The following is a 12,539-nucleotide window of genomic DNA, read 5'->3' as shown; positions in this document are numbered from 1 at the left end:
AACAGTAGCTGGGACTACAGCGCCTGCCACCATGCCCGGCTAATTTTTGTATTTTTAGTACAGACGGGGTTTTACCATGTTGGCCAGGATAGTCTTGATCTCCTGACCACGTGATCCACCCGCCTCGGCCTCCCAAAGTGCTGGGATTACAGGCCTGAGCCACCGCGCCCAGCCCATGAGTCACCTTTTAAAAATTATTAGAAGATAAGTAAATATATAAAGTGGCAAATTTGAGTTTTTGTAGATAGAACCTTTTTTTTTTTGGTGGTAGAGACAGGGTCTTACTCTGTCGTCCAGACTGGAGTACAGCGGCTTAATTACAGCTCACTGCAGCCTCAACCTCCCAGGCTCAAGTGATTCTTCCACCTCAGCCTCCCAAGTAGCTGGAACTACAGGTGCATGCCACCACGCCTGGCTAGTTTTTGTATTTTTTGGAGAGACAAAGTTTTGCCACATTGCCCAGGCTGGTCTTGAACTCCTGGACAAGTGATTTACCCACCTCGGCCTGCCAGAGTGCTGGGAATACAGGCATAAGCTACCACGCCCGGCCTAGAACTTCTTTTCACAACAGTATCATGGAAAGGAATAGCTCTCCTACTCTCTCCATTTTTGTATTATATATATAAAACAATGCACATGCATATCAGATTGAAGAAAACACAGATCTGAAGGTGCTATTTCTACATTTTGAAGGTTATCCAAAAGTATGAGCCAAAAAAAGGAAAATGGCAGTGTTTTAACACACTGTTTATAAATACTATAACAGAAACACAAGTCAGCAGTTTATTTGCTTGTTATTAAACCAGCACTAGTGTAACTGATCACATTAAACTCAAGAAAATGTAGGGTGTGTGAGACACGTAAGATGTATGTGCATATGTGTATATCTAATTCTGAACGAGAAATCGCACACTCAATTTCCCTCCCCCTCTGTTTTCCCATCTCTAAAGTAAGGATCCTCAAATGAGAGAATGTATTGGAAAGTCCTGAATGCTTTTTATAAATTATAAAGCTTTATGAAAATCCAAGATGTTCTTAGTAAGTTGGAGAATATTTGAAAGCATTCTGAAGCACTGTAGAAGCTAAATTAATCACAATTTTAACCTCATTTCCAAAGATTTGAACAAGTAATACTTCATCAATATGCCTCATAGCAATGCCTTATGCTTTTTACTAAGGTGGGTGCAGTGCCTGCCATACTTTTAAGGAATTACCTTTGTGGGGAAAGGAAACTTGGATGGCTCAGCTGTACTAGGCGTATGTATTGCTGTCAAAGGAGGAGGCCATGAGTGGGTCATTTCCTGGAAAGATATTTGGAAAGGGAAGAAAAAGTAAATTAAAAATAGAACATTCATTGCTACTTAACATTTTCAACTTAATGTAGAATGGATTGATCATAAATGGAAAGTACAATCTTAAAAGTTATTTTATGTACTTAAAAAAAAAACAAAACCATTTCAGTGGGCTATGTTGAAAAGTTGAAGCTCTCCAACATACAAAACTAAAAAACGTCAGTTTGTAGAAGACAATCAAGGTATGGAATGTGAATGAATTTAACACCCTGAATATTTATCAAGCACATAAACTGTATGTAACAGGTACTGCCAGAGCTTGTGGAGCTGCGAAGACTATAGGTGACAGGTTGGGCTGGAAAAGCACTCTCTCCTCAATGCATTCTTTCTCCCTCAGCTTCTTTATTGCATTTCCTGGTATTATTTCAGTTCAAAGGAAGAAGAACTTTCCTGTTTGACTTAAGCAAACAAGTAATTCAGGTCACTTGTTCCACTTGGGAGAGTTTTAATGGATTTGACCCTTCCCTGATACACACTATTAGCAAGTAAGAACTTTTTTGAAGGACAGAAGCTTAAAATTACCTTTATTTTCCATTGAGAAGCTAAATTTTTACTATTTTCTGGTTGAAGGGAAGATTTCTAAAACTTACAATTGATATATGTATCTTGACACAAATTCTTTTCTTCTAAACACATCCACAAATTTTACTTCGCTAAAAATACTTGTGGAAAACAAGTATGTCAGAAAAAAGATGTGTCAAATTGCAAACGTGCACACACACACACACACACACACACACACACACTTTTCTAAAAGGCCAAAATGGCACTGGAGATCATTAACTACAACCCCGACATCTTACAGATTGAAAAAAAACTGAGGTCCAAAATGACTGAGTCAAGGTACCCCAGGAAGTCGAAGGCGGTTCCCACATGTGTCAGACCTGCCCAGCAAACTGGCTTAATACTCGACATGCGGCTGGGCGCAGTGGCTCACACCTGTAATCCCAGCTTTGGGAGGCCAAGGCAGGTGGATCACCTGAGGTCGGTAGTTCAAGACCAGCCTGACCAACATGGAAAAACCCCATGTCTACTAAAAATACAAAATTAGCTGGGCTTAGTGGCGCATGCCTGTAATCCTAGCTACTGGGGAGGCTGAGGTTGCGGTGAGCCGAGATTGTGCCACTGCACTCCAGTCTGGGCAACAAGAGTGAAACTCCATCTCAAAATACATATACATACATACATACATACATACATACATACATACATACAAAAATGATGGTGGCGCATGCCTATAATCCCAGCTACTTGGGAGGCTGAGGCAGGAGAATGGCTTGAAACTGGCAGGTTGAGGTTGCAGTGAGCTGGGATTGCACCACTGCACTCCAGCCTGGGTGACAGGGTGAGACTCCATCTCAACAACAACAAAAAATCGACATGCAACTCTACCAGCAATCTGCGACCCCAGAGCATGCTATATTACCCCGCCTGTATAACACATGATGTATTCTAACACCTCATTCTAAGTCCTGGCTAACCTATCTCCACAAAAATGCCATTTGATCCTTGCAACAGCTGGAGATGGCACTCTAGCAAGTACTTCCACTTCTAACCTATGTGCAGGTCTCCCCTTGCCCTTCCCCACTGCAGCACTGTGGGTTACCACAGCCTCAGGAGAGAGAGCAGTGACTTCGCACAGTGACAGGTAACATAAGTGACGTTGGCTTACTTAATTTTTGTTAAAAGTGAAATCGTGCCCTTATTTACTGACTGGTCATGTGCTTTGTTCAGGACACAACAGGAGATCTTTCCTAAAATACACTGGAAAGAATAATGGCTACAGCCAAAGACCCAGATTGCAATCCTAACTCCAATCCTTACCAGTCATGTCAGCCATGTAAGTCATCTGAACCTTAAGCCTCAATGTTCACTAAGAGGTAAACTAGAATCACTTATTTTCAAAGTATTGTAAGAGTACTATGTATGGTACTCGAATGAATAGTGCACAGAAGGCACTTAATAAATTAAAAGCATTACAACTTTTAATTAAAAGTCCAGTTTTAAAAGAATTTCAATACTGCACCAAAGACAGCTTCCTGCTGTTTTATTTACTTGATACTTTAAGGCACAGTACCATTATACTGTTACAATACAAAAACATGTAATAATTAATTGAGAAGGTGTCTGAAAACATCACCCTTATTATGTTTTTCAATAATTTATTTAGAATCTCAATGGTATCTATGACTTTTAGTCACCAATTATTCCTAAACATCCATTGTACTATCAATGCTTAAGGCTGTCCCAGCTATTAAATTAGGCAGTTGGAAAGTACATAAATTCTATCAAACCCTAAGTGGTTCCCTGGTAGTCCGAAAGCATTTATATACTTCCCTACATACCTAGCTTACTAGAGGGACTTAAGAGAATTGAGGCCATTATTAAGGAGAAGAGGCTGCCCAGAAAGACTCACAATGCCTTGATTTCACTTCCTACGTTAACAATGACTTGTCACACAGACAGACACAAATCACTGGGACCTACATCAGCCTTGGCGCTCCAGGCCCCACAGCTACTGTCTTCTCCTTGCTCATTCTGCTCCGGAGACACTGTCTAGTTCTAATTGCTCCTCTAATACACCAACTTGATACTACCTCGAGGCTTTTCCACCAATTCTTACCTCTGTCTAGCCCTCTGTTTACTGGCCTGTTGCATTATTCATAGCACCATCAACATCCAACACTATATATTTCTCTTCCCTACTCTGACCTCTATGAGAGCAAGCACTCTGTCTTATTCACTACAACATCCTAGTGCTGTGGAGGCTTAACAAGTATTTGTTGAACAAATGAATGAACATACAAACAGTGCTACCACTCATTGTACTAGCATCATGGAAATGCTGCACTGAGGTAATGCCTACTAGTACCACATTAATCCCCCCAAGATGCTGTGGAGGCCAGGCTTGCCTGTAAGTAGAAAATCTGAGGTGTCTCCATGCACACACCAAGGGCATGTTGCCCTTTCTGGACCCTAGTGCATGACCATTCCCTGAAAACTAACAGTGTCTATCTGCTATCTTCTTACTCCATTAGCCTGCTGGAGTTACGGGCCACCGCTTCCCTTCATTACAACACTTCCCCCTGAAATACTGACCCCAGAGAACCAAACATTATTTTCTATGATTGATTTTCTCTGTTAGGAAACTATTTACTGTCTCTATCACCCATCAGAAAGATTTGTGTGTGCATTCCTGGCAATCTTAATAAATTGCTGGTACAAGATAAGAACGGGAACTGGGACACAAAGGAAAGTAGTATCTGGATCAGCGTCAAAAGTGAGAGCTGGAATGGACCCTGGAGATCATCCACTAGCCCAGGGCCTTCATTTTACCAATGAGGAAACCAAAGCCCAGCAGGGACACAGAACTTAACTGAGGTCACAGAAGAGAAGGGGCAGCCTCCAATATGAAAAGGTCTATGACCTGTTCAGTCCTGGACATCCTTCTGTTTGCTTTCCCAAGTTATGATTTCCAAAACATAAATGGGCATGATTTATGCATTAACCACTCACTCTCAAGCATTTCTAGGTAAGGAAGAATTCACTAATATGATGTTGGGTGAGAAGGGAAGGAGGATGGATGGATTCATTACGTTAAAAATGCTTGTCTGATGCTGTAATATCACCATTCCTAAATAAAGGATGTGACATGTCTTATATTAACACACACCAAAACCTAAGAGAAGCATCTGACATATGCAGAAGACAACAAACCGGCACTGCTGCACATACTTCTGAAATAACGATAGAACAAATAACGCACAATTTCAGAGGAAATGCCAAGGCCATAGTTTATAATTAAGTCCCTTAGTATGTTTATGACTTACCATACCAACAAATTTCAGAAATAGAAAAGGAAAAGGATGACACAAAAATGTAATCAAGGTAACTTATTTAATCTTACATGCTGGTTGACAAAAATCCCTCACTCTTAGCAGTTCAAAGTATGTTTCTCAGCCAGGCACGGTGGCTCACACCCGTAATCCCAACACTTTGGGGGGGCTGAGGCAGGTGGATCACTCGAGGTCAGGCATTGAGACCAGCCTGGCCAACATGGTGAAACACCGTCTCTACTAAAAATACAAAAATTAGCAGTGAATGTAAATGTGGCGCACACCTGTAATCCCAGCTACTTGGGTGGCTGAGGCAGAAGAATCGCTTGAACCCAGGAGGCGGAGGTTGCAGTGGCTGAGATCACGCCCAGCCTGGGTGACAGAGAGAGACTCTGTCTCAAAAAAAAAAAAAAAAAAAAAAAAGCATGTTTCTCTAGAGGTTGTTTCTCAGAAAACCCTAACTACAAAATAGGACAAAAGACTGTAAAACAAAAACAAGCTGTTTTCCAAACAACTGGTTAGATACTACTAGTGTCAAAAATTTCACAAGTGAGGAAATAATCAATAAACTTAATTACTGGTTTTAGCACCACCATCACTTAATACTTTAAAATGAAAAGTTAAAAAACTAAAATTGGGCAAACATGTATTTTGAGAAAAAACGAGCAGTAGCAATTCAAATTAAAAGTCACATTTGCTATATACATCTCTCCTACTAATTAAAAAAAGAAGAAGAAAAAAAGTCAGAAACCCTACAGTAAAACACAAGAATATAATTAAAATTGACCTAGAAGCAAATTAAAAGCCACAGAAGAGGGATAAAAAATACACAAAACCCTCAGTTTTTATAATTACTGTACCTCAGCATTAAAATTAAGATCTATGTTTCCTGGAAATTAAAGGCAAAATGGGAAACATTATATACCATTCTTCTCTGATAAAAAGAAAGAACACCAGTTCATGAGTAAAATTAACATTTTTCCCCTGAAATTAAATTCTAGAAGGAATTTGTCATCCTTGTACAAGAAAAACTGAACAAGTGGGTAATGTATTCAATGACGTATTTGTGGAAGCACAAATGTTCGTGGCATAGTTTCAATAAACAAGAGCAAAAAGTAACCCTTCAAGATAAGTCTAAAGATGACCATTTACTTCCCACTATTTTTCTTTTTATTCCTTTAAAATTTCATGGTCTCACTGAAGAACAGGCCGTACGTATGAGGCCATAGGTATTAGGTATCACATACAGAACGCCAAGAGGTATAAATCAAGCACTGTTTAACCACTGGTGCCTCCCACACCACATCAATACAGGAAGTTTCCTCTCTGGGAAGTGAGCAACTCTCCTGGGCCTTTATGGACAACCAGAAAAACTTATGAGAGATGCCATAAAAATCTGGTCCAAATGCCTTGTAGTTTGTAGACTTCAATTTAATTAATAAAATCTGGTAGAGAATTCAATTACATTCCAAGACTACTTCTGTCACTATTCTGGTTTATTTTTGCCTTTGGAGATGTGAGTGGGGAAGAAATGGTTAAAAGGGGTTTGGGAACAGCAACTGTTATTTATTTATTTGTTTGTTTATTTATTTATTTTGGAGACATAGTCTCACTCTGTTGCCCAGGCTGGAGTGCAGTGGCACAATCTCAGTTCACTGCAAGCTCCACCTCTCAGGTTCAACTGATTCTCCTGAATCAGCCTCCTGAGTAGCTGGGACTACAGGCATGTGCCACCAATCCCGGCTCATTTTTTGTATTTTTTTTTTTAGTAGATACGGGGTTTTGCCATGTTGTCCAGGCTGGTCGCAAACTCCTGAGCTCAAGCAATCTGCCTGCCTTGGCCTCCCAAAGTGCTAGGATTACAGGCATGAGTCACCACACCCAGCCAATGGTAACTGTCCTTTAAAGTGAATGTAAATGTTTGTACACCTACCTACTTAAATATTTCTTCCAATGAGAAAGAGTAACAGTGAACTCACCTTCAGAATCTCTTCAACACAATGGACTTCATTGGAGTAGGTCTGCTGAAAGTGAAAAGCAAAAAATAAAAGGTTAGCAAATAAGAGTCAAGAGTGATGGTACTGGTGGACAATCTTATTAATGCAGCAATACTCATCTCAAGGCTTACCTTCTACTAGCTAAGTATTAAGAACTTTACATTTGAAGCCTGGGCAACATGGTGAAACCCCATTTTTACCAAAAGCAATACAAAAATTAGCCATGCATGGTGGTGCACACCTGTGGTCCCAGCTACTCAGGAGGTTGAGGTAGGAGGATCACTTGAGCCAGGGAGGTGGAGACTGCAGTGAGCCAAGATCATGCCACTGTACTCTGGCTGCATATATATATATATATATAAAACAACAACAACTTTACATGTGGGTGAAATAAGACCAGAGAGATTAATCTAACTTAATCTTGTGGGGAAACACAGTAATGATGGAGACAAAGGCAGACTAACTGTTGACCCTCAGGTCAAAAGTTTCTAAAATTTATTTATTAAAGAAAACTAGTGTATTAGTAAACCTAGGGAATAACAGATGTACAAAATCAGATTAGAATAGGTGCCGCGGTCAGCTACCTCATAGCAACAGCTAACCAATAAGCCACACTAAATGAAGACAAAGATGATGATCATCTGAACATGTTAGTGGGTCCAAAGTAAGCAGGCCTAAGTCCAATGAAGGATAGCTCTTCATTATTTTTATATTCTAGCCTGCCAAAATTCAAAGTTAAAAATATCTCTACTTAAAGTCAGCATTTCACCTTATACATACATGCATACATACATATACACATGCACACAAATTTTCTTTCAGAGAAAGACTGGAAGGGTAGAGGAGATTAATTACTGTCTTAGAGGAAAGATCTACTATTTCTACCTCTTCCTTATACGCAGCTAAACAAATAATGATTACTCACCACCAGACAGTGCCTAGGGAGTGACATTTTACAGTCTACATATTTTTAAGAGCAAAGAAAGTGGGCAAGGTTAAATTAAAATCAATACTTTTTCTGAACTAGAGACATGGAACATGGTTTTCAATGGAATAGCAACTTGCTCTGTGTCAATTCATGAGCCAGGCATCGTGGGCACAGTACGGCATGTACTATACAACATACAACTTTCCCATTACTGCCACTGCTATGCATAAAGCTCTGCTCTTTTTGGTCCATTTAATACAATACCTACCATGCAGCTAGAGAACAGATGGCAAGGGATTCTTTCCTGTTCCTGGTTCTAATTTAAGTGTACTTTAATATAGTACTGATTGCTAATTTGCAATCTAGGGTTTATTAATCTACCATTTCCCTCATTCCAATTCGCTCCATGGATGAAGAAAAAGGAAAGAATAGTGCATACAAACATTCACACCGTCCTGTAATGGAATCTAATGGACATGTCAAAATTCAGATTTAGGCCGGGCACGGTGGCTCACACCTGTAATCCCAGCACTTTGGGAGGCCGAGGCGGGCAGACTACCTGAGCCCTGGCATCTGAGAGCAGCCTGGGCATCATGGCGAAACCCCATCTCCACCAAAAATACAAAAATTAGCCAGTCTCACATAACCCAATTTCAAAATAGATAAAAATTAAAAAATAAAATTTAAAAGTTAAAAAAAAAAATTCAGATGCAGTCTGTTTTTAAAACACGTAAATTTCCTGGAAAGAGTCTTAATAAAATGTTGGCAGCTTGTTATTACCAAGGTAGGGCCAAGAAGTCAGGTACAACCAAAGAGAATCAAGGGTGTCCCTTACATCTGGCAGGATCCACTGGACTCATCTCCAGCATTACGCATGCCAACAACCAGGCCTTTTTGTTTTCAAAACCATTAAGAAACACCTACAAACTGGACTAAACATTTGTGCTCTATTTTAGCACAAATGTAAGATACAGAAATGCTGTTTTTACATGAGGGTAAAATGTAATTGTATTCTATTTCAATTTTTCACATGGATCACTAGAAAAAATAACAATTAAAAGTTGAAGGTGAATCAATAGAACAAGCACAAGACTATGCTGAGTCTGGAAAAAATATTCCCCTCATCCTACATGTTGCTGGAATGAGACTAAGAATCCAATCAAAATACTTGGCAACCAATAAAAAATAGTGAAGCACATTTTAAAAGAAGGCAAAAAAGATTTGTCCGTTGTTTCCAACACAATGAGTTCAAAAAGCCGCACCCTTCAAGAGACTGAAAGACTTCTTTCTGATCTTCGTAATTACTCAAGCAGTCAACACTTTGCCAAGATGTTTCATGTCACCGAAATATTCATTTTTTTTCCCAAGAGTTTTGTTATGTGGGATGAACCAGGACTGAAGAAATTTTGAGAGCTTACTTTAGATTAGCAACATTTACCTTATCCAGATACTAATAGTCACCATTTAAAATTCTAAATAAGGTCTTAGATTCAAGCATTAGTTGGTTAATTTACTGTTAATCTTCCTGTCAAGTCCATTATGAGAGTGAAGGTGTTTCAAAGGGGGAGAGGGATTTCATTCCAAATATATGAGGGCATATCATATTTAGGGATATCCACAAAGCACTGTTTCCAATGGCAAGTAATTGGAAATTAGCAAATTCCAAACAACAGGAGTCTAGCTAACTGCCTTTACAGTGAGTGCATCCACACAATGGCATGGTATGAAGATTTAATAACATAAACATAGGTGTTTTCATGGAAAGATGTTCAAGATACATACTTTTAACGTTTTCTTTAAAAATCATTTCATATGGCCAGGCGCAGTGGCTCACGCCTGTAATCCCAGCACCGTGGGAGGCCGAGGTGAGCGGATCACGAGGTCAGGAGATCGAGACCACCCTGGCTAACACGGTGAAACCCCATCTCTACTAAAACTACAAAAAATTAGCTGGGCGTGGTGGCAGACGCCTGTAGTCCCAGCTACTTGGGAGGCTGAGGCAGGAGAATGACGTGAACCCGGGAGGAGGAGCTTGCAGTGAGCCGAGATCGCGCCACTGCACTCCAGCCTGGGCGACAGAGCAAGACTCTGTCTCAAAAAAAATAAAAATAAATAAATTAATAATAATAATAATAATCTCATACTTACAGAAAAACTACAAAAACCAGTAGGAGGATCTCCCACATAGCTTTTACCCAGATTTCCCAAATGTTAGCATTTTTCATTTGCTTTATATTTTTCTCTTCTACCCACCTACATTTTGAACTGTTTAAGTTAGAGAGTTAACATCCCTTTATCCCTACTTTTATGTATACCAAAACACAATATAAACCTGTATTTAAAAGAGAGGCTACTGAAAAGTTTGCATAGTATGAGTTCATTTTATGTTCCATCTAGCTGAGATTCACATCTTCACTCTTCTCTCCAACCAAATTAGAGACATTTAAACTAGAGGACAGATCTTTTGGATTTGTTTACAGGGAAAGAGCTACAAGGACAGGCTGCCTTGTCTCATAGTGCAACTTGGCACCTCCAAGCATGCCACTGGAAGGAAGTTTTCCAAAAGGGGAGGAGTAGTTAAACAAACCATTACATCCTAATCCCCTAATCCCTTTTTTTTTTTTTTTTTTAAGAGATGGGGTCTTGCTATGGTGCCCAGGCTGGCCTGGGCTCAAGTCAACCTCCTACCTCAGCCTTCAGAGTGTAGCTGGAACTGTAGGTGTGTGACATTGCACCTGGCTTTTTTTTTTTTTTTTTTTGAGATGGAGTCTGGCTCTGTCGCCCGGGCTGGAGTGCAGCGGCCGGATCTCAGCTCACTGCAAGCTCCGCCTCCTGGGTTCACGCCATTCTCCTGCCTCAGCCTCCCCAGTAGCCGGAACTACAGGCGCCCGCCACCGCGCCCAGCTAGTTTTTTGTATTTTTTAATAGAGACGGGGTTTCACCATATTAGCCAGGATGGTCTCGATCTCCTGACCTCATGACCCGCCCGTCTCGGCCTCCCAAAGTGCTGGGATTACAGGCTTGAGCCACTGCGCCCGGCCTGCACCTGGCTTTTAACCCCTTTCCTAAAATTCACTCTCACAACAGGGTCTCCAGTCACTATTGTGAGCTACTCCTACTAAAAGGAGCCAGACTCTCCCTTTAACACCATAGTCAAAGAATAAACAACTGGTCCCCGCCAGCTCTCTCTAAACCACAACTGAGATAAGGCTGAAAACATTCAATGTAAGACTTCCTTAAAGAACACAAAACGATAAAAAGCAACAATAAACATTTCCATGATAGTTGCATGAATCAAGAAAATCTAGTTTGTAAGTCCTTCTCTGGCTAGCTCTTTCCTCAATGGTATAGACACTGACTTTAACATGACCACAAAACTCACTGCCTTTTCCCATCCTCAATATCTATTCATAGGTTCCTAGAGGACATGAGCTCTCCTCTTCTGCCTATCTGCAGCTACCTCACACATCTGGCTTCCTGTATGTAGACCAACCTCCCAGGAGAGACCACACTTTCCTCCTGGGATGTGGTCTTAACACAGGAGCCTTATTTAATTTTTAAAAAAATGATAGCAGCTACTTATTGAATGCATATTGTACTTCATATTGCATTAAAATATGTTATTATCACCTCAATTAGATACCATCGATTGTAAGATGCACCATTATTAGCTTGGGAGGTAGGGGGACTACACTAAATGTACCTATCAACAGTAAGATACATCCCTATTGCAGAAACTTAAAAATGCCTGAGGGAATTCTGCATAAAGTTCTATTTAATTCTCACACCAACCTTTGTGGTAGGTATTATACCAGTTTTTAAAATGAGGAGACTGAATCCTAGAGAAATTAAGTTGCCTATCCAAGGACACACAAAAGCTCTGAAGCCGCTGAGCTGGCTCAGAATACTGTTATACCGGTTTTCCAAAAACCTCAACACTGCTGCAAGAAACAAATATATTAGTATTTTAGAAGGGTGCGTGATTCCAGTTGTCCTACGTATAACCTAAAACATTTTTTAAAGAGCTACATTTTTCCTTTGTTTCTACAAAGAGGCATTTTGGTATTCACATTTAACTGACTCTTCCTACTACCAGTGCTTCGGACCAGAAAAGGCAGCAGTGCTGGCCGTGGCCTGATTTCTCACTCCTCCTGGAATGACATTGTGTAACTGTAAGGAAATGCACTGATACCAAAATAAAATATGTGAGTGAATGTCTTCTAAGCATGACACAGTTTGTTTTAATAAGCTAAAAAGAGCTGGCTGAAGAAACATGCCACTGAGACTGAGAGGCTCTTGCAATATTGTGTTTTAAGTCTCTCAAGTTTCAACAGAGCAGCATTTTTATAACAATGCTATTCTCAAAAAGGCTTAGTTATCACTAACCAGGAAACACAGAGCACAAAGGCAACGTGCTGACGAGGGA

General features: G+C 40.2%; 1 protein-coding gene across 11 annotated transcripts in view; it reads right to left on the bottom strand.

Moving 5' to 3' along the window:
- AFF1 (AF4/FMR2 family member 1) overlaps positions 1-12,539 on the bottom strand; it is a 207,332-nt gene that overhangs the window by 50,892 nt on the left and 143,901 nt on the right. For 10 of the 11 annotated variants that reach the window (XM_021938441.2, XM_031664590.1, XM_031664591.1 and 7 more), the window contains 2 exons: positions 7,168-7,212; positions 1,215-1,301 (listed from right to left, as the gene is read on the bottom strand). In XM_021938441.2, coding sequence (XP_021794133.2) covers positions 1,215-1,301; positions 7,168-7,212 — 132 coding nt within the window. The remainder of the gene's footprint in view (positions 1-1,214; positions 1,302-7,167; positions 7,213-12,539) is intronic. The other variant, XM_031664587.1, reaches the window with a different exon arrangement.

The sequence above is a fragment of the Papio anubis genome, chromosome 3, assembly GCF_008728515.1.
Source record: "Papio anubis isolate 15944 chromosome 3, Panubis1.0, whole genome shotgun sequence".
Classification (NCBI taxonomy): Eukaryota; Metazoa; Chordata; class Mammalia; order Primates; family Cercopithecidae; genus Papio; species Papio anubis.
This window is presented reverse-complemented; position numbering and strand designations above follow the sequence as displayed.